Below are 23,212 nucleotides of genomic sequence, written 5' to 3' on the forward strand. Positions count from 1 at the left end.
ATAGACAGACACAGAGAGAGAGAGAGAGAGTTTTTAAAGGTTTAGATATTACATATTCCTTCTGGCCTACTCATATAAATTAGGATGCTCGAGTTTCTGCTCCTAAACTTTAAGGTTAATGCTTTGGAGTAAATCAGGTAGGTAAACAGGAATTATGTAACTAATTTTTAAAGCAAATTTTTGCCTAGAAGCATATTTAATTCTTTGTGGGACAAAAGGAGATGCCCTCAAACACCAATAATCACAGACCTATATAGCTTGAAAATATCTTAAAGCAACTTGATTCAGGAATGAGTTCAGAGTTCCAAAATGTAAAGTTATTAGGTAATAGGGATTTAACTCAGGTATTAAGGAGCATTTAGAAGCATAAAAGAACAAAATGGCCACATAGGAAATATTGAAAATAAATGAAAAATTGGTTTGAGTGCTAGGAGACAAGATTTTCAAAAAAGAGAATCGACTTGAGGTGGATGATATAATAATGAACTATTGGAAAGCATTTAGTTTCTTCTGTTTCTTCTTCCAATGAAAGTGATCTTTAGATGGGAAAGAAGTAGAGGGAGCAGCTAGGTGGTGTGGTGGATAGAGCACCAGCCCTGAAGTCAGAAGGACCTAAATTCAAATCTGGCCTCAGACACTTAACACTGCCTAGGTTCTGTGACCCTGAGCAAGTCACTTAATCCCAATTGTCTCAGTAAAAAAAAAGGAAAAGAAAAGAGAATAGGAGAAGCATTACAGAACTAGCAAAAGGCAAATTCTGTCTCATTTTTTAAAAAAAGAAAGAAAGAATAGAAGCATTACAGAACTAGCAAAAGGCAAATTCTGTCTCATTTAAAAAAAAAGAAAGAAAGAAAGAAAGAGGTAGTAGCTGGTCTGTGATGCCTGCCAAAGTTATGAACACATTATTAAAAAAAGGAACACTGACCACTAAAAACTAGCACAGCTCTTTCAAGAATGGGTCAGTCTTGGCTAACCTCATTTCTTTTTTGGACAGAATAATTAAAAGTAAATCAGGCAAATACAATAGATATAATTAGATTTAAGCATCACATAACTATTACATATCTGTTCTATTTTTAATAATGTTGTTAAAAAGCAATTATAAGATTTGAAAGGTATTAACTACTCTTGATGAAACTATGTTTTTTTTTTTTCACTCAATCTTTTAAAGGATATCCTTGTGGTTGAGATGTAGAGACACAGATTGGATGGTAGTAGATTTAAGTAGATTTGTAATGCAATGATCAGAGCTAAAGAAAAGTCATTTTAATGAGTCAGTGTCAGCCTAGAAGAAGGTCACCAGCTGAGTATGGGGTCTATCTTTGGCCCCAAATGATTCAACATTTTTAGCAGTGACTTACAGGAATGACAGTATAGATGACATGAACTTCAAATCTCCAGGCAATACAAAGACAACTAATACTGTAGTGACAAATTCAAGAAAATTTCCTCTTAGGTATGGAAGAACCATCTTTAGATGGGAAAGAAGTAGGGGGAGCAGCTAGGTGGTGTGGTGGATAGAGCACCAGCCCTGAAGTCAGAAGGACCTAAATTCAAATCTGGCCTTAGACACTTAATACTGCCTAGTTCTGTGACCCTGGGCAAGTCACTTAATCCCAATTGTCTCAGTAAAAAAAAAAAAAAGGAAAAGAAAAGAGAATAGGAGAAGCATTACAGAACTAGCAAAAGGCAAATTCTGTCTCATTTTTAAAAGAAAAGAAAGAAAGAATAGGAGAATCAAACAAATTTCATAGGGATAAATATGACATTCTATAATTGGATTCAACATAATCAACTGCAAAAAGTGAAGGACAGAGGATATGGCTTTTCCTATGAAAAGGAACTCAAGTTTTGGGGGAGTTATTTTTGCAGATAGCAACTAAATAAATATAAATTAATAGTAAGACATAGTAACCAAAAAAGCTGATGTTGTGCAAGTCTGCATTAAAAAAGGCAAAGTATCCAGAATGAAACAGGTCTAGAAATGATGCATTTTATACTGAGTCCACATTTAGACTATTGTATTCAGTTCTAGATTACATTTTAGTAAAGACATACAAAATTAGAAGCATATAGCCAGGATGACAAAAGAACTAAAAAAAAAAAAAAAAATGCTGAAAAAGGATGAATTGAGGGAACAGGTAACACTTAATCTGGATAAGAGAAGACTTAAGGAGGACATGATGGTCTTCAAGTATATGAAGGGGTGTCATATAGAAAACTGATTAAACTTGTTCTAATTGACTCCAGAGAACACAAATAGAAGCAATGACAGGAAGTTTCAGAGGCAGATGTTATTTTGATTACAACTTTACAAATCTTCATAAATTTATATTTATCACAAAATGAGATAGTGATATGTTTCCACTCACTGTAGCTCCTTGATCACAGGGTATATGACTATCTATTGGAGATGCTTGTACAAGGGATTCTTGGTCATGTATACATTAGATTAGATGGCCTCTCAAGTCCCATGCAAATTTCGTTCTATTTCCAACACTCCACAGCATTCTATTTATTAGTAATTTTAATTCAAATACAAGTAGTATTTACCTTCAGCATACTTTCCTTTTCCAACATGACAAAACGGATCACATTGAGTATGATCACGGAGAAAACTATTATAATTGTTAAGGGAAGAAAAAAGATGAAAATAACATAGAAATTATCAGCAGAAGAAACTGGAAATGGGAACCTCCTTATAAAAACAGAGGTGGTATTAAACAAATCTCTTGCAGTATTTTTTGCATGGTATCGCATTATAGCTTTATCAATAGCATGCTGTATCGTCAGGAACCCTTCAGCAAAATATCCTAAATAAGGAAAGAGAAAAAATATTAACAAAACCTTATCTATGTAATGTTTTAGATCTTGCAAACCCTTCACATTTCTATTATAATGCTTATAAAAACCTTGTGAAGTGTTCCCTGTTGTATAAATAAACAGGTTCAGAGAGATTAAGTGAGATGGTATTCTCTTCACTATAATAAAGATGTGCAGCACAAAAGGTTGAAAAGCATCTCACCTAATGGTATTTTTCATTAGAGAACATAAAAGAACTGAGATATAAAAGTTATCTCCATGTCATAATTCTTATAGTATGTAAAATAGCACAGAAAATAATTTTAGAGGATATTTTCAATCCCCAATTTTATAAAAGTGAAATTAAGTGATTTTCTCAAGGAGTCAAGGTAGAGAGGTAAAACTTGAACCTGAGTTCTCTGACATCAAAGTCAGTCACTTCTATTTTCTTTCCATAATATAAAACATTTAAAATCTTTTATAAGCCGGTTGCTGTCCAACATTCTGGCCTAATTATACATTATGTTCTCTTCACAAATCCTATGGCCCAGCCAAACTGGCCTTTTTGCTGTTCCTCACAACACTCTTTCTGAGACTACATCTTTCTGAGATTATGTTTTCCATTCCCCATGAATGAATGAAAAAATGAATAAGTATTTATTAAGTGCTTTCTAAGTGAAAAGCACTGTGTTAAACCTTGGAAACAGAAAAAAAACATTGAGTCCCTTTTCTCTAGAGTTCAGTACATAAAGGTTATTTCACTTATGTCAGATTGAAACTTCCAGTGTTCCTTAGGATGTAATAGCAAGGAAGATGGTAATACATTTTCTTTGGTGCAATTTCTTTTTTTATTCTGAACATTTTTTTTTCAGTAAGGGAAATTAGTTTAATCTCCCACCTCTTCAACCCAAAATGTAAAAAAGAAATACAAAACCCTTCTAACAAACATTTACAGCACATCTGTAGCTGTGTGTGTATGTGTACATTTTTAAAGACTGGTCTTATCCAAAAATCTGGGTCATACTCTTTTTAAAATTTTTTATTTATTTTAGTACACATTTGTTTATGAATAATATTGGGAGTGAAAAATCAGAACTAAAAGGAAAAATCATGAAAGAGATTAAAAATAAAAAAACAGAAAAAAGAAGTGAACATAGGATGTGTTGATTTACATTCAGTCTTAATTGTTTTTCTGAATGCAGATGTCATTTTCTGTCCAAAGTCTATTGGAATTGCCTGATCACTGAACTGCTGAGAAGAACCAAGTCTTTCATAGTTGATCATTGCACATTCTTCTTGTTTTTGTGTACAATGTATTTCTTTTTTTTAATTTGTAAACCAAAATTATTTTAATAATTAATAGTACCAAATTTTTCTCTTCATTGACAATTATCTAATGTTTACAGCATTTAATCTTTTGCCAGATCGTCTACCTTTTTCTATTATTGCATAGCGTATTTCTGATTCTGCTTGTTTCACTCAGCATCAGCTTGTATAAATCTTTCCAAGCTTTTCTAAAATCAGCTTGTCACGTTTTATAAAACAAAAATTTTCTATTACCTTCACATACCATAACTTATTTAGCCATTCCCCAATTGATAGGCACCTACTCATTTTCCAATTCTTTACCACCAGAAAAAGAGCATCTACAAACATTTTCACACATGTGGGTCCTTTTCCATCATAAAGGATGGAACTCTATCAATAATGCATCAGTGTCCCAGTTTCTCCACATTGCCACCAACATTTACCATTATCTTTTCCTGTCAATCCTAGCCAATCTGAGAATATGAGGTGGTACCTCAGGGTTGTTTTAATTTGCATTTCTCTAATCAATAGTGATTTAGAGCATTTTTTCATATGACTAGGGATAGCTTTAACTTCTTTGTCTGAAATTTGTCTGTTCATATCTTTTGGATATTTATCAATTGGGGAATGATTTGTATTTTTATACATTTGACACGGTTCTTTATATATTTTAAAAATTAGATCTTTATTAGAAACACTGGCTATTAAGATTGTTTCCCAGCTTTGTACTTCTCTTTTAATCCTATTTCTGTTGGTTTTATTTGTGCAAAACCTTTTTATTTAATGTACTAAAAACTGTCCATTTTACCCTTCACATTGTTCTCTAGTTCTTCTTTGGTCATAAATTTCCTCCCTTCTCCAAAGATCTGATAAGTAAATTATCTCTTGCTCTCCTAATTTGTTTATGATATCATCTTTTATGCCCAAATCATGTACTTATTTTGACCTTATTTTGGTATGGGATGTGAGATGCAGGTCTATGCCAAGTCTCTGACATATTATTTTCTAGTTTTCCTAGCAATTTTTATCAAATATTGAGTTCTTATTCCAGAAGCTGGAGTTTGGAATATATCAAAAACTAGATCGCTGTACGCCTTGATTATTGTGTCATATATTTAATCTATTTCACTGATCCACTACTCTATTTCTTTTTTTTTTGCTGAGGCAATTGGGGTAAAGTGACTTGCCCAGGGTCACACAGCCAGGAAGTGTTAGTGTCTGAGGCCAGATGTGAGCTCAGGTCCTCCTGATTTCAGGGCTGGTGCTCTATCCACTAGACCAACTTAGCTGCCCCTTAACACTCTATTTCTTAGTACCAAATGGTTTTGATGACTGCTGCTTTATAATATAGTTTTAGGTTTGGTAGTCCTAAGCCATCATCCTTTGCATTTTTAAAATTAATTCCCTTGATATTCTTGATCTTTTGTTCTTCCAGATGAATTTTGTTATTATTTTTTTCTAGTTCTATAAAATAATTTTTGGTAGTTTGATTAGTATGGCACTGAATAAGTAGATTAATTTAGGCAGAAGTGTCATTTTTATTATATTAGCTCAGTCTACCCATGACCAATTGACATTTTTCCAATTATTTAGATCTGACTTTATTTATGAGGAAGTGTTTTGGAATTGTGTTCATATGGTTCTTGGGTTTGTCTTGGTAGGTAGACAACCAAGTATTTTATTTTGTCTATAGTTATTTTATTTTATTTTACTATTATAGCTTTTTATTTACAAGATATATGCATGAGTAATTTTTCAGCATTGACTCTTGCAAAACCTTCTGTTCCAACTTTTCCCCTCCTTCCCTCCATCCCCTGCCCTAGATTGGTAGACTAATCAATACATGTCAAATAAGCTAAAGTATATGTTAAATGCAATATATGTATACATATTTATACATTTTCTTGCTGCACAAGAATAATCGGACTTTGAAATAAGGTAAAATTAACCTGAGAAGGAAATCAAAAAAGCAAGCAGATAAAAACGTAGGGATTGGAAATGCGATGTCGTGGTTCACACTCATTTACCAGAGTTCCTTTGCTGGGTATAACTGGTTCTATTCATTATTGAACAATTGGAACTGATTTGGCTCGTCTCATTGTTGAAGAAAGCCACATCCATCAGAATTGATCATCATAAAGTATTGTTGTTGAAGTATATAATGATCTACTGGTCCTGATCATTTTACTCAGCATCAGTTCATGTAATTCTCTCCAGGCCTTTCTGAAATCTTCCTGCTGGTCATTTCTTACACAACAATATTTCATAACATTTATATACCACAATTTATTCATCCATTCACCAGTTGATGGGAATCCATTCAATTTCTAGTTTCTAGCCACTACAAAAAGGGTTGCCGCAAACATTTTGGCACATACAGGTCCCTTTCCCTTCTTTAAGATCTCTTTGGGCTATAAGCCCAGTAGAAACACTGCTGGATCAAAGGGTATATGCACAGTTTGATAACTTTTTGAGCATAGTTCCAAATTGCCCTCCAGAATGGCTGGATGTATTCACAATTCCACCAACAATGTATCAGTGTCCCAGTTTTCCCGCATCCCCTCCAACATTCATCATTATCTTTTCCTGTCATCTTACCCAATCTGACAGGTATGTAGTGGTATCTCAGAATTGTCTTAATTTGCATTTCTGATTAATAATGACTTGGAACATCTTTTCATATGGCTAGAAATAGTTTCAGTTTCTTCATCTGAAAATGTCTGTTCATATCCTTTGACGATTTATCAATTAGGGAATGGCTTGATTTCTTATAGAGTCAATTCTCTATATATTTTGGAAATGAGGCCTTTATGAGAACCTTTAATTGTAAGAAATGTTTTCCCAGTTTATTGCTTCTCTTCTAATCTTGTTTGCATCAGTTTTGTTTGTACAAAAGTTTTTTAATTTAATATAATCAAAATTTCCTATTTGGTGATCAATAATAATCTCTAGTTCTTCTTTGGTCACAAATTCCTTCCCCCTCTATAGGGCTGAGAGGTTAACTATCCTATGTTCTTCTAATTTATTTTTAATCACATTCTTTATGTCTAGATCATGAACCCATTTTGACTTTATCTTGGTGTACAGTGTTAAGTGTGGGTCAATGTCTAGTTTCTGCCATACTAATTTCCAATTTTCTCAGCAGTTTTTGTCAACAGTGAATTCTTATCCCAAAAGCTAGGGTCTTTGGGTTTGTCAAACACTAGACTATTAAAATGATTGGTTATTTTGTCCTGTGAATCTAACCTATTCCACTGATCAACTAGTCTATTTCTTAGACAATACCAAATGTTTTTGGTGACTGCTGCTTTATAATATAGTTTTAGATCTGGTGCAGCTAGGTTGCCTTAATTTGAGTTTTCTTTCATTAGTTTCCTTGAAAGTCTTGATCTTTTGTTGTTTCAGATTAATTTTGTTATTTTTTATAGGTAATTAAAATAGTTTTTTGGGAGTCTGATTGGTATAACACTAAATAAATAGATTAGTTAAAGTAGTATTGTCATCTTTATTATATTTGTTCAACCTATTCAAGAGCACTTAATATTTTTCTAATTGTTTAGATCTGACTTTATTTGCGTGGAAAGTGTTTTATACTTTTGCTCATATAGTTCCTGATTTTCCCTTGGTAGAGAGATTCCCAAATATTTTGTATTATCAGCAGTTACTTTAAATGGAGTTTCTCTTTGTATCTCTAACTGTTGGATTTTGTTAGTGATATCTAAGAATGCTGATGATTTATGTGAGTTTATTTTGTATCCTACAACTGTGCTAAACTTGTGGATTATTTCTAATAGCTTTTTATTTGAAGCTCTGGGGTTCTCTAAGTACACCATCATATCATCAGCAAAGAGTGATATTTTGGTTTTTCTCATTACCTACTCTAATTCCTTTAATTTCTTTCTCAACTCTTATTGCTGAAGCTAGCATTTCTAATACAATATTGAATAGTAATGGTGATAGTGGGCAACCTTGTTTCACTACTGATCTTATTGGCTATGGTTCCAGTTTATCCCTGTTACATATGATGCTTACTGACGGTTTTAAATAGATGCTACTGACTATTTTAAGGAAAAGTCCATTTATTCCTATAGTCTCAAATGTTTTTATTAGGAATGGCTGTTGGATTTTATCAAATGCTTTTTCTGCATCTATTGAGATGATCATAGGGTTTTTGTTAATTTGGTTATTGATATAGTCAATTATGCTACTAGTTTTCCTAATATTGAACCAGCCCTTAATTCTTGGTATAAAACCTCCTTGTTCATAGTGTTTTATGCTGGGGATGATTTTCTGTAATCTTTTGGCTGATAGTTTATTTAAGATTTTTGCATCAATATTCATTAGGGAGATTGGTCTATAATTTTCTTTCTCTATTTTCAACCTACTTGGTTTAGGTATTAGTGCCATGTCTGTGTCATGAAAAGAATTTGGTAGGACTCCTTCAATCCCTATTTTTTCAAATAGTTTAAATAACATTGGAGTTAATTGTCCTTTAAATGTTTGGGAGAATTGTAACTCCATCTGGTCCTGGAGATTTTTTCTTAGGGAGTTGATTAATAGCTTGTTCTGTTTCTTTTTCTGAAATGGGACTATTTAAGCAATTTACTTCCTTCTCTGTTAATCTGGGAAGCCTATATTTTTGAAGGTAGTCATCCATTTCACTTAGATTATCAAATTTATTGGCATGAAGTTGGCAAAGTAACTCCTAATTATTGCTCTAATTTCCTCTTCATTGGTGGAAACTTCTCCCTTTTCATTTTTAAGACTAACAATTTGGTTTTCCTCTTTCCTTTTTCTAATCAGATTTACCAAAGGTTTATCTAGTTTGTTTTTTCATAAAAACCACTCTTAGTTTTATTTATTAATTCAATAGTTTCTTCACTTTCAATTTTACCAATTTCTCCTTTTAATTTTAGAATTTCAAGTTTAGCATTTAATTGGGGGTTTTTAATTTGGTCTTTTTCTAGCTTTTTTTCTATCTAGTGCAAGCCCAATTCATTGATTTTCTCTTTCTCTATTTTATTCAAATAAGTCTCTAAAGATATAAATTTCCCCCCTATTACAACTTTGGTTGCATCCCACAAATTTTAGTATGTTGTTTCATAGTTGTCATTCTCTTGGGTGAAATTATTAATTGTGTCTATAATTTGCTGTTTCACCCATTCATTCTTTAGGATGAGATTATTTAGTTTCCAATTACTTTTTGGTCTGTTAACTCCTAGCTTTCTAGTGAATGTAGTTTTTATTGCATCATGAGCTGAAAAGAATGCATTTACTACTTCTGCCTTTCTGCACTTAATTTTGAGGTCTTTATGTCCTAATATATAGTCAATTTTGTATAGGTTCCATTAACTTCTGAGAAGAAGGGGTACTCCTTTCTATCTCCATTCAGTTTTCTCCAAAGATCTATCATACCTAACTTTTTAAATATAATATTTACCTCTTTAACTTCTTTCTTATTTGTTTTGTGGTTTGATTTATCTAATTCTGAGAGTGCAAGGTTGAGATCTCCCACTATTAAAGTTTTGCTGTCTATTTTTTCTTGCAACTCTCTTAACTTCTTTAGGAAGTTAGATACTATATTCCTTAATGCACATATGTTTAGTATTGATGTTGCTTCATTGTCTATGCTAACTTTTAGCAAGATATAGTTTCCTTCCTTATCTTTTTTAATTAGATCAATTTTTGCTTTTGCTTGATCTGAGATAAGGATGGCTACCCCTGCTTTTTTGACTTCACCTGAAGCATAGTAGATTTTGTTCCAGCCTTTTACCTTTATTCTGTAGGTATCACCCTGCTATAAATGTATTTCCTGTAAATAACATACTATGGGATTCTGGCTTTTGATCCAGCCTGGTATCCACCTCCGCTTTATGGGAGAGTTCATCCCATTCACATTTATGGTTAAAACTACTAATTCTGTATTTCCTGCCATCTTATTATCTCCAGATTATGCTTTTCTTTTTCTTGCTCTCCTTACCCCCCTCCCCAGTATTAAACTTATGGGTACCATTTCCTTCACGCAGCTTTCCCTCTTCAGAATCCCTCCCACCCCCTTTGAATCCCTTCTCCTTTCTTATACCTTTCCCGTATTACTCTTTTCCTTTTCCCTCTTCCACTTTTTAATGAGGTGAGAGAAGTTTCTCTGTAAACCAAATATATCTAATATTTTCTCTTTGAGCCAAATCTGATGAGAGTAAGATTCACACAATATTCCTCCCCCTTCCTAAATTCCCTCAGATATGATAGGTTTCTTTTGCTTCTCAGTGGGATGTAATTTCCTTTTTATCTCCCCTTTTCTCTTTTTCTGATACTATCCCCTTTCCACTTCTACTTCCTTTTTTTGTATTATAACAGTAAAATCAAATTATACATGCACTCTTTATGTATGCCCATAACAGAAATACAGTTCTCAAGAGTTCTTTTTAGATTTTATGCTCCTTTTGAGTCCTATATTTGGAGGTCAAATTTTTTGATTTGCTCTGGTTTTTTTCATTAGGAATAAATGGAATTCACCTGCTTCATTGAATGTCCATCTTCTTTCCTGGAAGAAAATGCTCTGCTTAGCTGGGTAATTTATTCTTGGCTGCATTCCAAGTTCTTTTGCCTTTAGGAACATCAGATTCCAGGCCCTTTGATCCTTTAATGTGAAAGCAGCTAAATCCTGAGTGATCCTTATTGTGGCTCCTCAGTATTTGAATTTTTTTCTGGCTGCTTATAATATTTTTTCCTTAGCCTGAAATTTAGCCACAATGTTCCTTGGAGTTTTTATTTTAAGGTCTCTTTCAGAAGGTGCTTGATAGATTCTTTCAATGCTATTTTACCTTCTGATTTTACTACATCTGGACAGGTCTCTTTGGCCAAGATGTAAGTTTACATCTCTCTGGTCCTGTAAGATAGTTGTCTAGGCTCTTTTTTTCATCATAATTTTCAGGAAGTCCAATAATCCTCAGATTATCTCTCCTAGATCTATTTTCCAGGTCTGTTGTTTTTCCAAGTAGATATTTAACATTCTCTCTCTCTCTCTCTCTCTCTTTTTTTTTTTTTTTTGGTTTTGCTTGACTATTCTTGGTGTCTCAATGAATCATTCATTTCTATTTGTTCAGTTCTGATTTTTAATGAGTTATTTTCTTCATTAGCTTTTTTCTTTTTTTTTAACTTCTTTTTGTATATGTCCAATTGAGTTTTTAAATGAATTGTTTTGCTCTATGGAATTTTTTTCCATTTCACTAAATTTTCTTTTACTGTGTTATTTTCTTTTTTCAAGTCACAAATCTTACTTTCCTGGGAGTTCTTTACCTTTTCCAATTCATAGTTGAGGAAGTTGTTTTCTTTTTCCACTTTATCAATTTTTTCTGTTAGTGAGTTACATGCCTTTTCTGTACTCACTTGCAGAGCTTCTCTTTCCTTTCCCTATTTTTCTTCTGGCTCTTTTTAAAGATATTTTATAATTTCTTCTAGGAGAGTCTTGTGTGATGGGGACCAGATCACATCCCTCTTTGGGGTTTTTGTTTGGAGACTGACTATTAGTTTCTTTGGGATTGGAAACCTGCTCTCTTTCGGTATAGAAGCTATCAATAGTTAAAGTTCACTTGGCTTTTTTACTCATTTTTTAAAAAGCTCTTAGGGTCTTCCTTCGGGGCAAGGAGATTACCAGCTTCCTCTACAGAACAGGGATAGATAGATGGACAGTAGCTGTCCTGAAAACAGAGCTGCAAAGAATGGCTGAGCTGTGGAAGTGCCCTATGAAGAGCCCTGTATTGGAAGTGTCACTGCCCTGGGAAGCACAGCTGTGCTGTGTGGAAGTGTGGCTGCCCTGTGCAGAGCTCCCCTTCTGTGCAAAAGTGTGGCTGCCCTGGGCAAAAGCCCTGTGCTGCAGAATGCGTCTGCACAGCTATGCTGTGGTCTGTTCTGAGTCACTCCCAGTGCTGAGTGGGTGTGGCCAGGTTCTGTTAAATTCTGGCATTTTTGGGGGTACATGCTATCTTTGGCATTTGTGTAACTTCTCTGCTGGTCTACTGCTTTGTAACCAAAGCAGAGCAGCCAACCCATGGTAGAGTTCTCCCTGCAAATTCTCCACCCACAGAGACTGCCCCCACCCTGGTCCGCTTAGTGTGTGCTGGCCTCCGTGTTCTATCTCCCTGCCTCCACTGGACTCCTCCCTCCCTATCAGGACAAATCTTTTCTGGTGATCTTCCAGATTACCTTTGCTTGTAATTTGTTGTACTCCCAATATTCATAAATTTTGCCAGTCAAGCACTATTTCAGAGGCTGAATTTGGTAATTAGTGAGGGTAGAAGGGAACCTTAGAATGAAGCATGTGTCCTTTCTGCCATCTTAGCTCTGCCCCTGTCTATAGTTATTTTAAATAGAATTTCTCTTTCTATCTTTTGCTGATGGGTTTTGTCAGTAATATACAGAAATGTCAAAGCTCCTACATCTAAAGCCTCCAAGAAAAATAAGAATTGGGCTTAGGGTATGAAAGAGCACAAAAAGAATTTTGAAAAATCACATAAGTAATATTATTGTTCTTTAAGAAATGACAAACAGGATGATTTCAGAAATGCCTGGAGAGACTTACATAAACTGATGTTGAGTGAAATGAGTAGAACCAGGAGATCATTATATATTTCAACAACAATACTATATGATGATCAGTTCTGATGGACATGGCTCTCTTCAACAATGAGATGAACCAAATCAGTCCCAATTGTTCAGTAATGAAGATAACCATCTATACCCAGCAAAAGAACTATGGGAAATGAGTGTAAACCACAACATAGCATTTCTACGCCTTCTGTTATTGTCCACTTGCATTTTTGTTTTCCTTCTCAGGTTATTTTTACCTTATTCCTAAATCCTATTTTTCTTGTGTAGCAAGATAACTGTATAAATATTGCATTTAACATATACTTTAACATATTTAACATGTATTGGTCTACCTGCCATCTAGGAGAGGGGATGGTGGGGGATAAAGGAGGAGAAAAGTTGAAATAGAAGGTTTTGCAAAGGTCAATGTTGAAAAATTATCCATACATATGTCTTGTAAATAAAAAGCTATAATAATAATAATAATAATAATAATAATAAAAGAACACTAGAAAAAAAATCACGTAAGCAAAGCAGAAGAAAAAATGGAAAGAGAATTTAAGAGTGTGCAAAAGGAAATATAAAAAGCTAATGGAGAGAAGAATGCCTTAAAAAGCAAAATTGGCCAAATGGGAAAGGAAGTACAAAAGCTCATGGAGGAAAATAATTCCTTAAAAATAACAATTGAGCAAATGGAAACTAATGACTTTATGAGAAATCAAGAAACAGTAAAACAAAATGGAAAGAATAAAACAATAGAAAACAATGTGAAATATCCCACTGGAAAAACAACTGACCTGGAAAATAGATGTAGGAGAGATCATTTTAAAATTATTGTTCTACCTGAAAACCATGATCAAAAAAATAAACTAGACATCATGTTTTAAGAAATTATCAAGGAAAACTGTCTTAATATTCTAGAACCAGAGGGTAAAATAGAAATTTTAAAAGTTTACCAATCATTCCTAAAAGAGATCCCAAGATGAAAACTGCCAGCAATACTATAATTCCAGAATTCCCAGATTAAGGAGAAAATATTGCAAGCATCCAGAAAGAAACAACTTAAGGGCAGGATTCTAGAAAGACAGCAGAATAGGTTGGTAAATTTCAAGCTCTCCAATTTTCCCCACAAATAGAACAAATTTGCACCTCAGGACAAACACAAACTGGTGAAAAAACAGGAAGCCAGTGAAACTATTAAAGACCAAGAAATAACAAAATAGATAATAGGGAATGAAAAAATTTTATTTTTATTTTTATTTTTTTTAATTTAAATTTTATTTTATTTAATAATAACTTTGTATTGACAGAATACATACTAGGGTAATTTTTTACAACATTATCCCTTGTACTCGCTTATGTTTCGATTTTTCCCCTCCCTCCTTCCACCCCCCCCCAAGATGGCAAGCAGTCCTATATATGTTAAATATGTTGCAGTATATCCTAGATACAATACATATTTGCAGAACCGAACAGTTCTCCTGTTGCACAGGGAGAATTGGATTCAGAAGGTAAAAATAACTCGGGAAGAAAATCAAAAATGCAAATAGTTCACATTCGTTTCCCAGTGTTCCTTCTTTGGGTGTAGCTGTTTCTGTCCATCATTTATCCATTGAAACTCAGTTAGGTCTCTTTGTCATAGAAATCAACTTCCATCAGAATACATCCTCATACAATATCATTGTCGAAGTGTATAATGATCTCCTGGTTCTGCTCATCTCACTTAGCATCAGTCCATGTAGGTCTCACCAAGCCTCTCTGAATTCATCTTGCTGGTCATTCCTTACAGAGCAATAATATTCCATAACATTCATATACCACAATTTACCCAGCCATTCTCCAATTGATGGGCATCCATTCATTTTCCAGTTTCTAGCCACTACAAACAGGGCTGCTACAAACATTTTGGCACATACAGGTCCCTTTCCCTTCTTTAGTATTTCTTTGGGATATAAGCCCATAGTAGCACTGCTGGATCAAAGGGTATGCACATTTTGATAACTTTTTGGGCATAATTCCAGATTGCTCTCCAGAATGGTTGGATTCATTCACAACTCCACCAACAATGCATCAGTGTCCCCGTTTTCCCGCATCCCCTCCAACATTCATCATTATTTTTTCCTGTCATCTTAGCCAATCTGACAGGTGTGTAGTGATATCTCAGAGTTGTCTTAATTTGCATTTCTCTGATCAATAGTGATTTGGAACACTCTTTCATGTGAGTGGTAATAGTTTCAATTTCATCATCTGAAAATTGTCTGTTCATATTCTTTGACCATTTATCAATTGGAGAATGGCTTGATTTTTTATAAATTTGAGTCAGTTCTCTATATATTTTGGAAATGAGGCCTTTATCAGAACCTTTAATTGTAAAGATGTTTTCCCAGTTTGTTGCTTCCCTACTAATCTTGTTTGCATTCGTTCTGTTTGTACAAAGGCTTTTTAATTTGATATAATCAAAATTTTCTATTTTGTGATCAGTAATGGTCTCTAGTTCCATCTTTGGTCACAAATTTCTTTCTCCTCCACAAGTCTGAGAGATAAACTATCCTATGTTCCTCTAATTTATTTATAATCTCGTTCTTTATGCCTAGGTCATGGACCCATTTTGATCTTATCTTGGTATATGGTGTTAAGTGTGGGTCCTTACCTAATTTCTGCCATACTAATTTCCAGTTATCCCAGCAGTTTTTATCAAATAATGAAATCTTATCCCAAAAGTTAGAATCTTTGGGTTTGTCAAACACTAGATTGCTATAGTTGACTATTCTGTCTTGTGAACCTAACCTTTTCCACTGATCAACTAATCTATTTCTTAGCCAATACCAAATGGTTTTGGTGACTGCTGCTTTATAATATAATTTTAGATCAGGTACAGCTAGACCACCTTCATTTGATTTTTTTTTTCATTAATTCCCTTGAGATTCTCGACTTTTTATTGTTCCATATGAATTTTGTTGTTATTTTTTCTAGATCATTAAAATATTTTCTTGGAAGTCTGATTGGTATAGCACTAAATAAATAGATTAGTTTAGGGAGTATTGTCATCTTTATTATATTCGCTCCGCCTATCCAAGAGCACTTAATATTTTTCCAATTATTTAAGTCTGACTTTATTTGTGTGGAAACTTTTTTGTAATTTTGCTCAAATAATTCCTGACTTTCCTTTGGTAGGTAGATTCCCAAATATTTTATGCTATCAACAGTTATTTTGAATGGAATTTCTCTTTGTATCTCTTGCTCTTGGATTTTGTTGGTGATGTATAAAAATGCTGAGGATTTATGGGCTTTTATTTTGTATCCTGCTACTTTGCTAAAATTGTGAATTATTTCTAATAGCTTTTTAGTAGAATCTCTGGGGTTCTCTAGGTATACCATCATATCATCTGCAAAGAGTGATAGTTTGGTTTCCTCATTGCCTACTCTAATTCCTTTAATCTCTTTCTCGAATCTTATTGCAGAGGCTAGTGTTTCTAATACAAGGAATGAAAAAATTTTAAAACGTACTTTTTTTCATCCCTTTTTACCTTTTTATGCTTCTTTCAAGTTCTGTATTTGATTTTCTGTTCAGCTTTGGTCTTTTCATCAAAAATAAATGAAAATTTCCTATTTCAGTGAATGTCCATATTTTTCACTGTAAGATAATGCTTACTTTTGCTGGCTAGTTGATTCTTGGCAGCAGTCCAAATTCCTTTGCTCTCAGGAATATCATATTCCAAGCGCTTCAATTCTTTAAAGCTACTAGGTCTTGGGTAATCCTGATCGTGGCTCCTTGATATTTGAATTATTTTTTTTTCTGGCTGCTTGCAAGATATTCTCCCTGATCTCATAATTCTGGAATTTAGCTACAACATTCTTTGGAGTTTTCATTTTGGAAATGATCAGTGGATTCTTTCAATGGTTATTTTACCCTCTGGTTCTAAGACATCAGGGCAGTTTTCCTTGATGATTTTCTGAAGATGATATCTAAGCTCTTTTGTTCATCATGGTTTTCAGGAACTCCAAAAAATTTTAAATTATCTTTCCTGGTTCTATTTTCTAAGGTAGTTGTTTTTTTAATAAGGTATTTTATATTTTCTTCAATTTTTTTTTGTTTGACTGATTCTTGATGTCTCATTGATTCATTCATGTCCATTTGTTCAATTCTAATTTTTTTTTTCTTTGCTGAGGCAATTGGGGTTAAGTGACTTGTCCAGGGTCACAAAGTTAGGAAGTATTAAGTATCTGAGACCAGATTTGACTTTAGGTCCTCCTGACTTCAGGACTGGTGTTCTATCCACTGTGCCACCTAGCTGCCCCTCAATTCTATTTTTTAATGAATTATTTTCTTATTAGCTTTTTAAATCTCCTTTTGTATTTGGCCAATTGAACTTTTAAATGAATTGTTTTGTTCACTGAATTTTTTTTTTCCATTTCACAAATTCTGTTTTTTAAGTTGTTTTCTTTTTCCATTTTGGTAAAACTATTTTTTAAGGAGTCATTTTCTTCAGACATTTTCTGTGTTTCCTTTTCCAGAGCTGTCATTTTCTTTCCCCAATTTTCTTCTTTCTTTTAAGATCCTTTCTAAATTCTTCCAAGAGAGCATTGTAAAGATAGAGATTTATTATTAGCTTATAATTTAATAACTTTTATTTTAGGCTTTATCTGGAGACATTTTGCCTTTAGTCCTCAGAATTTAAGTTCTTCTCTTCCCTATATCCCTAAAAGCTATTTATGGTTAGAACTCTTTTTGCTTTTTTGATCATTTTTAAAGAATGAGGTCTGCTCTTAGGGCAAAGAGGAGACTGTTCCAAACTCCCTCTGAAGGTAACAGAGGCTTCACACTGCCCCAGCCCAGTGCTGTCGACTTTCTTCTCGTGCTGGGTGGATGTGGCCAAGTTCTGCTTGTTATGTTGGGGTTCAGGGGCTCACTATTTGCTTTCTATAGTTGTGTTGGAGGTCTCACAGATAATGTGCTGATCCACTGGCTTTTGAACTAGGACACAGTAGTCAATGCTGCTGTATTTTGACTACTAGTTTCCCAGTATATTCCCCCAGCTAGTAAAAGCCCCTTGACCCTGGATCTCTCTGCACTACACTGCACCTGTACTGGGCTACAATCCCTCTTCCCTCCCTGCCTGACTTCCAAAATATCTTCTGCTGGAAATTTGTTGCCTTTCAAATATTTGTGGGTTCTGTCACTCCAAAACCTGTTCAAAAGCTTGATCTGTTATTGATCTGAGGGAAGGAAGCCAGAAAGAGCTCAGACAAAGATCTCCGCCATCTTGGCTCTTCCAAGAATGAAAAAAAAAAATACAATGTGAAACATTTTATAAGAAAAATAACAGATCTGAAGAACAGATCAAGAAGAAAAATATATAAGAATAATTGCACTACTTAGATGCACATTAATTGGGAAATGGTTGAATTAAGTTATTATAGTATATCAAAGTAATAAAATATTACTTTTCTAAAAAAAAATGATGAACAAGCTGATTTTTAGAAAGGCCTAGAAAGATTTACATAAACTAATGCTGAGCCAAACAAACAGAACCAGGAAAACATTGTACACAATAACAATGAGTCTGTGCAATAATCAATTATGAAAGACTTGGAGAAGTGGTTTAATGATCCAAGGCAATTCCAATAAACTTTAGATAGAAAATGCCATCTACACCCAGAGAGAAGGAAGGAAGGAAGGGAGGGAGGGAGGAAGGAAAGAAAGAAGAAAGGAAAAAGAGGAAGTCAGAGGAAGAGGAGGAAGCAAAGGGTAAGAGAAGAAGACAAGGGAGGGATCCATGGATGAGGGAAGATTAAATAATACAAGGCAAGTTAAAGAGCAGAATTAAATGAAAAATTTAGCAGGACTAGGAAAGGGGTGTGTGTGTGTGTGTGTGTGTGTGTGTGTGTGTGTGTGTGTTTACATGTGGGGGGGCAGGAAGGTGTGTGTCTGTGTCTGTATGTATATGTATATATCTATATATGTATGCATAAATATATCCTTGCTTAAATATAAATATAGAGTAACTTCATTTCAGAAACTGATCTCCATTTCAAGTAAAGAGATATATTTTCCTTTGCCTTAGCATCTTTAAACCCTTCTTATCTATTCTGTTGTGTTAATATAAGTCCTTGCTTTAGGTTATACAAAGATAAAATTTTTCAATAAAGCTAAAATGCTAGATAAGCCCACCTTCAAGTCTAAAACAAATAAAAGTGAGCTATTTTTCCTTTGTTGTATAGGGGTGTGTGTGTGTGTGTGTGTGTGTGTGTGTGTGTGTGTGTATGCGCACTTGCATGGTTTGAAGGTGTCTCCTCCCTGGTTATGTGTATTTTTAAAGTTATACTAGCCTGTTTATGACTGAGACATCACCTCTAATTCTCTACAACATACCATGAATAGGATATTAAATTAATTCATTCAAAAATTAATTTGGCTCAAAACAATTCAATAATCCAATCAATTTGCCCCAGGTCACAGAGCAAATTAGTTGCAAAGCTAATACTGGATCCCATATATCATTCTGGGGATGTAAGTAAAGCTTTGCATCTGAGGCCACAGAGGCTGATAATTTCCCATGACTGTTAATTGTGTGCAGGGTTTCTTTGGGACTATGAAGTCATATGAGCCATTGTTAGTGGAATCTAGCCACCTTACACTAGTTTTCCTAATACTAAACCCATTGCTCTTTCCATCACCCATTGCTGCCTCCAAAAAATGAAGCAAATCCAAGCCAAAATTGTTAAGTACTATAATTAATATTATGTTGCTACTCAAATTAGGGAGATAAGATGGCTCAAACTCTAAAAGTCTTAATCAGGAAAAAAAATTGCAAAAATGAAAGCATAAAAAACCACTAACCAAATACCTTCCTAAAATAGTCTTCCCCAAATAATTTTTATTTAACCAATTGTACTCTTTGATTCTGATCTATCTCTAATTGTGCAATAGAGAGATTTTCATTTAATTTTCTTCTATATAATAGGAGACTTGATTTTTAAAGGGGCTAGATTCCTTTGAACTATAACCAATAACGTAAAATTAAATCATTTAATCCAAAATTATAAAATAGACAAAGATTTCACCACTTGTTGAAAATATCCCAAGGACACAAAATGCAGGTAAGCAATTGAGCTAGTAACAAAATAATATTTAAGCTCATTCTTACCAGGTTCTCCTCCATCATCAAAATCAGGATTTCTAGGTCCTGCCTCAGGAAAAACTGGAAAGAGAAGATCTGTGTGCCAAACTGCTAACTCATCGTGAACCATAATATTCTTCCAAAAGTACCAGATATTTCTTGCATTGTTACTGAAACGTAGAGAGTAGCTAACCTATAAAAAATAACCAAAAACTATATCTGTAATAATATATAAACTAGGGAAGAAATTATTTTAATACTATTTTTCCAATTATATAGAAAGACAATTTTAAATATTCATTTTTATACAACTTAAGAATTTCAACTATTTTCCTTCTGTTCTTGCCTTCTTTTTTCTTTAAAACAGTAAACAATTTGATCAAGGTTCTATATATGCAATCATGTACAAAAATATTTCCATGTTAGTGAAGTTGTGAAAGAAACAATACACACACACAAACACACACACACACACACACACAATTAAAGTGAAAACTTTAATTGAAGTGAAATGCTTCAATCTGCATTCAGACTCCATCAGTTCTTTCTCTAAATGTAGAAAGCATTTTCCATGATATCTTTGCATCAGTTGCTAATTCAATCATAGTTGATTATCAAATGTTGTTGTTTATTACTATATATAGTGTTCTCCTAGTTCTACTAGCTTCACTTTGCATCATTTCATTAAGTCTTTATCAGTTTTTCTGACATCCTTCTGCTTGTTATTTCTTATAGCATGATAGTATTCCATTATATCATACATTACAACTTGTTCAGCCATTCCCCAATTGCTGAAGATCCTCTCAATTGCTAATTCTTTGCCATCACAAAAAGAGTTCCTATAAATATTTTTTACATGTAAGTCCTTCCCCTCTGCTCTCCCCATTTTTTTGGTGATCTCTTTGGGATAGACTTAACAGTGGTACTAATGGATCAAAGGGTATGCACAGTTTGATTCCCCTCTGAGCAGAGTTAAAAATTATTCTCCAGAATAGATGGATCAGTTCATATCACCTATACCAATGCATTAATATCCCAATTTTCACACATCCTCTCCACCATTTATCATTTCCTTTTCTATTATTCTGACAGATGTAAGGCAGTACCTCAGAGTTGTTTTAATTTGCATTTCTCTAATCATAGTGCTTTAAAACATTTTGTGTGACTATGTGTGGCTCAGAAATGGTGAGGGATCACTACTTAATAAAAAATCGAGCAGGCAATCGAAAGGAGGAAGCACCTTTTAGGACAGGGTTAACACTTTTAAATAATCTCTAACGGAAATACCCGTCCCACCACTGACCCTCATTCTCATTGGCTGAGGGTCTTACATTCTAAACATAGGAACTACCCAAGAAATTGAACTTGACCAATAAGTACATAGTTGCCCATATTTGATTAAAATAGAGAGAAAATGATGTCATGGGAGGATAGCAGGAAGGGGACTTAAGTATGCCCTTGAATCAATGCTCAAAGACCTTTAGGCCTACTCAAACTCTGAAGTAAATGAAGCCTTACTCGATTTTCACAACTGTCTTGCAAGATCTCGCCTCATTTCGTTCAGTCCCCCCTCTTATTTGTACACTGAAATCTCTTCAAATTTTTGTAGCATAATTTCACATTCCCTATCGAATTCCTCATCCCCTTCTGGCTCCTATCAGTCTTCTTGGACCACTGGTTCCCATAACTGTCCTTTTAATCTTCAATCTAATAGACTCTTCAGCTTTCCCATCCAACTTAATCATTCTGGATAATGAGTTTTGAACTATTTTAGTTATCAATCAGATCAAACTAGATATGCGGATAGGTAGTACTATAACATCATTAAGCACTATGAGACCAAATCAGAGAAGCTTCCACCAGCTTTTTCCAAACCAGGACCACCAGGAAGTATTGAACGGTGAGGTCCAGGTCTGTACAGGAACATGAGCAAATTTCCTGATATTCTTAGTGATTTCTTTTACTAGATTTCCATTGATGACAATTCTTATACAACATGTTGATAAATTTAGTTTCACACAACCCTCTCTCCCCATCCCCTCACCCCCCTTTTCAGCCAACAAATAATCCATCAGAAGTCTGTGTTGTGTAAAACAGCCTCTCTGGTTTGAGTAGCTTGGTCAGCCAAAGATCTAGTGCCTCAGCTGTCTCATTGGTGATAATCTCTACAACTGCTTGAAGAACTAATTAGACTTCAATTATCCTGTTCAACATATATATTGGGATTCTATATTCCCAAATTACATCTTCAGCCCAGGTGGCCGGCCCATACTCTAACTATTCTTTCTGGGGGCCAAGTGTCACCCCAACCATTTGTGTCTGGATAATGGAGGTATCTAACCCTTTCCCTCTTCCCAGATTATCATACAACTGAATGCCTAAATATTTGTCTGCCTGTGCAGGAAGAAAGAAAAATTGTGGCCTTATTAATCCAATATACCAAATCCCTGTCCAGTTAAGAAGTGAGTATAGGCAGTTAGGCCACAGATTCAGTAGTGGCCCTTTAGAGCCCATTGTTCCCCTGAGAATTTTTGAGCTATTTCTTGTAAAGGGCTAATATTGTTGGTCTCTTGTCCTTAAAGGGACTGCCCCCCATGAAGATGAAATATTGACATTTCCATAATTCTTGTTGGCCATTGAGCTATTAGGTTGGAGGTACTCCAAAATGTGGGAAACAAAGTCCCAGGTTTCCCAGGTATCCCTGTGGTGACATTATAACAACCCCATTGATAATTGTACCCAATGTATATGTTCCCTTTCCTCTTATTCTCTTTTATACAACTTAAAATATCCCACTCTATTTCATTACATTCACCAGTAGTAATCTGTCAATAGCAATATCTTTGCTCTCTTCCTGTTTCTAGGAGAGCATCCAAGGTACAACTTTTCCAATCCTTCCCACATTTTAACTGGGGATTTCTCCCCATATCTCACCAATACTTAAAACATTTCCATATAATCAATTGTCTTTGGCTTCAGGTCTGCTCTCAAATAAGTCCATTCACATACACTATTTCCCAGCTTCAAACCTTGCCCTGTCTGATTTAAGCAATATTTCCCTTTCCTATTTTCTGTCAATGGTCACTGATGTTTCTCTTCTAAGTTCCAGAAACTAGTCCCATTATGAATTTGGGATCGGTTACTAGGGATCCAGGCTGGGTTTAAGGGGACAGGTGCCCATGGTTGTTCGGATCCACCACAGATCCAACAATTTGTTAAGTTAAAAGTTCTCCCTATATTCTGCATGAGCAGGAAAAACTGGTTCTCATCTCAGGGAGGTAAAGGTCTGGTTTCTATGACTATGGTGAGGAAATAGGTAAACCCAAAGCCCCATGAGGTTCAACTATTATTACATTGTGAAGTGAAGGTAAAATTCCTGGGGGAAAATATAT

At 34.4% G+C, this 23,212-nt stretch overlaps 1 protein-coding gene across 1 annotated transcript in view; it reads right to left on the minus strand.

Moving 5' to 3' along the window:
- LOC127545231 (phospholipid-transporting ATPase ABCA3-like) overlaps positions 1-23,212 on the minus strand; it is a gene marked incomplete at its 5' end in the record, with an annotated part of 212,762 nt that overhangs the window by 154,345 nt on the left and 35,205 nt on the right. Inside the window, 2 exons of the mRNA XM_051972378.1 lie at positions 2,554-2,813; positions 19,848-20,013. Of these exons, the coding sequence (XP_051828338.1) occupies positions 2,554-2,813; positions 19,848-20,013 (426 nt within the window). The remainder of the gene's footprint in view (positions 1-2,553; positions 2,814-19,847; positions 20,014-23,212) is intronic.

This window comes from Antechinus flavipes, chromosome 1 (genome assembly GCF_016432865.1).
Source record: "Antechinus flavipes isolate AdamAnt ecotype Samford, QLD, Australia chromosome 1, AdamAnt_v2, whole genome shotgun sequence".
NCBI lineage: Eukaryota > Metazoa > Chordata > Mammalia > Dasyuromorphia > Dasyuridae > Antechinus > Antechinus flavipes.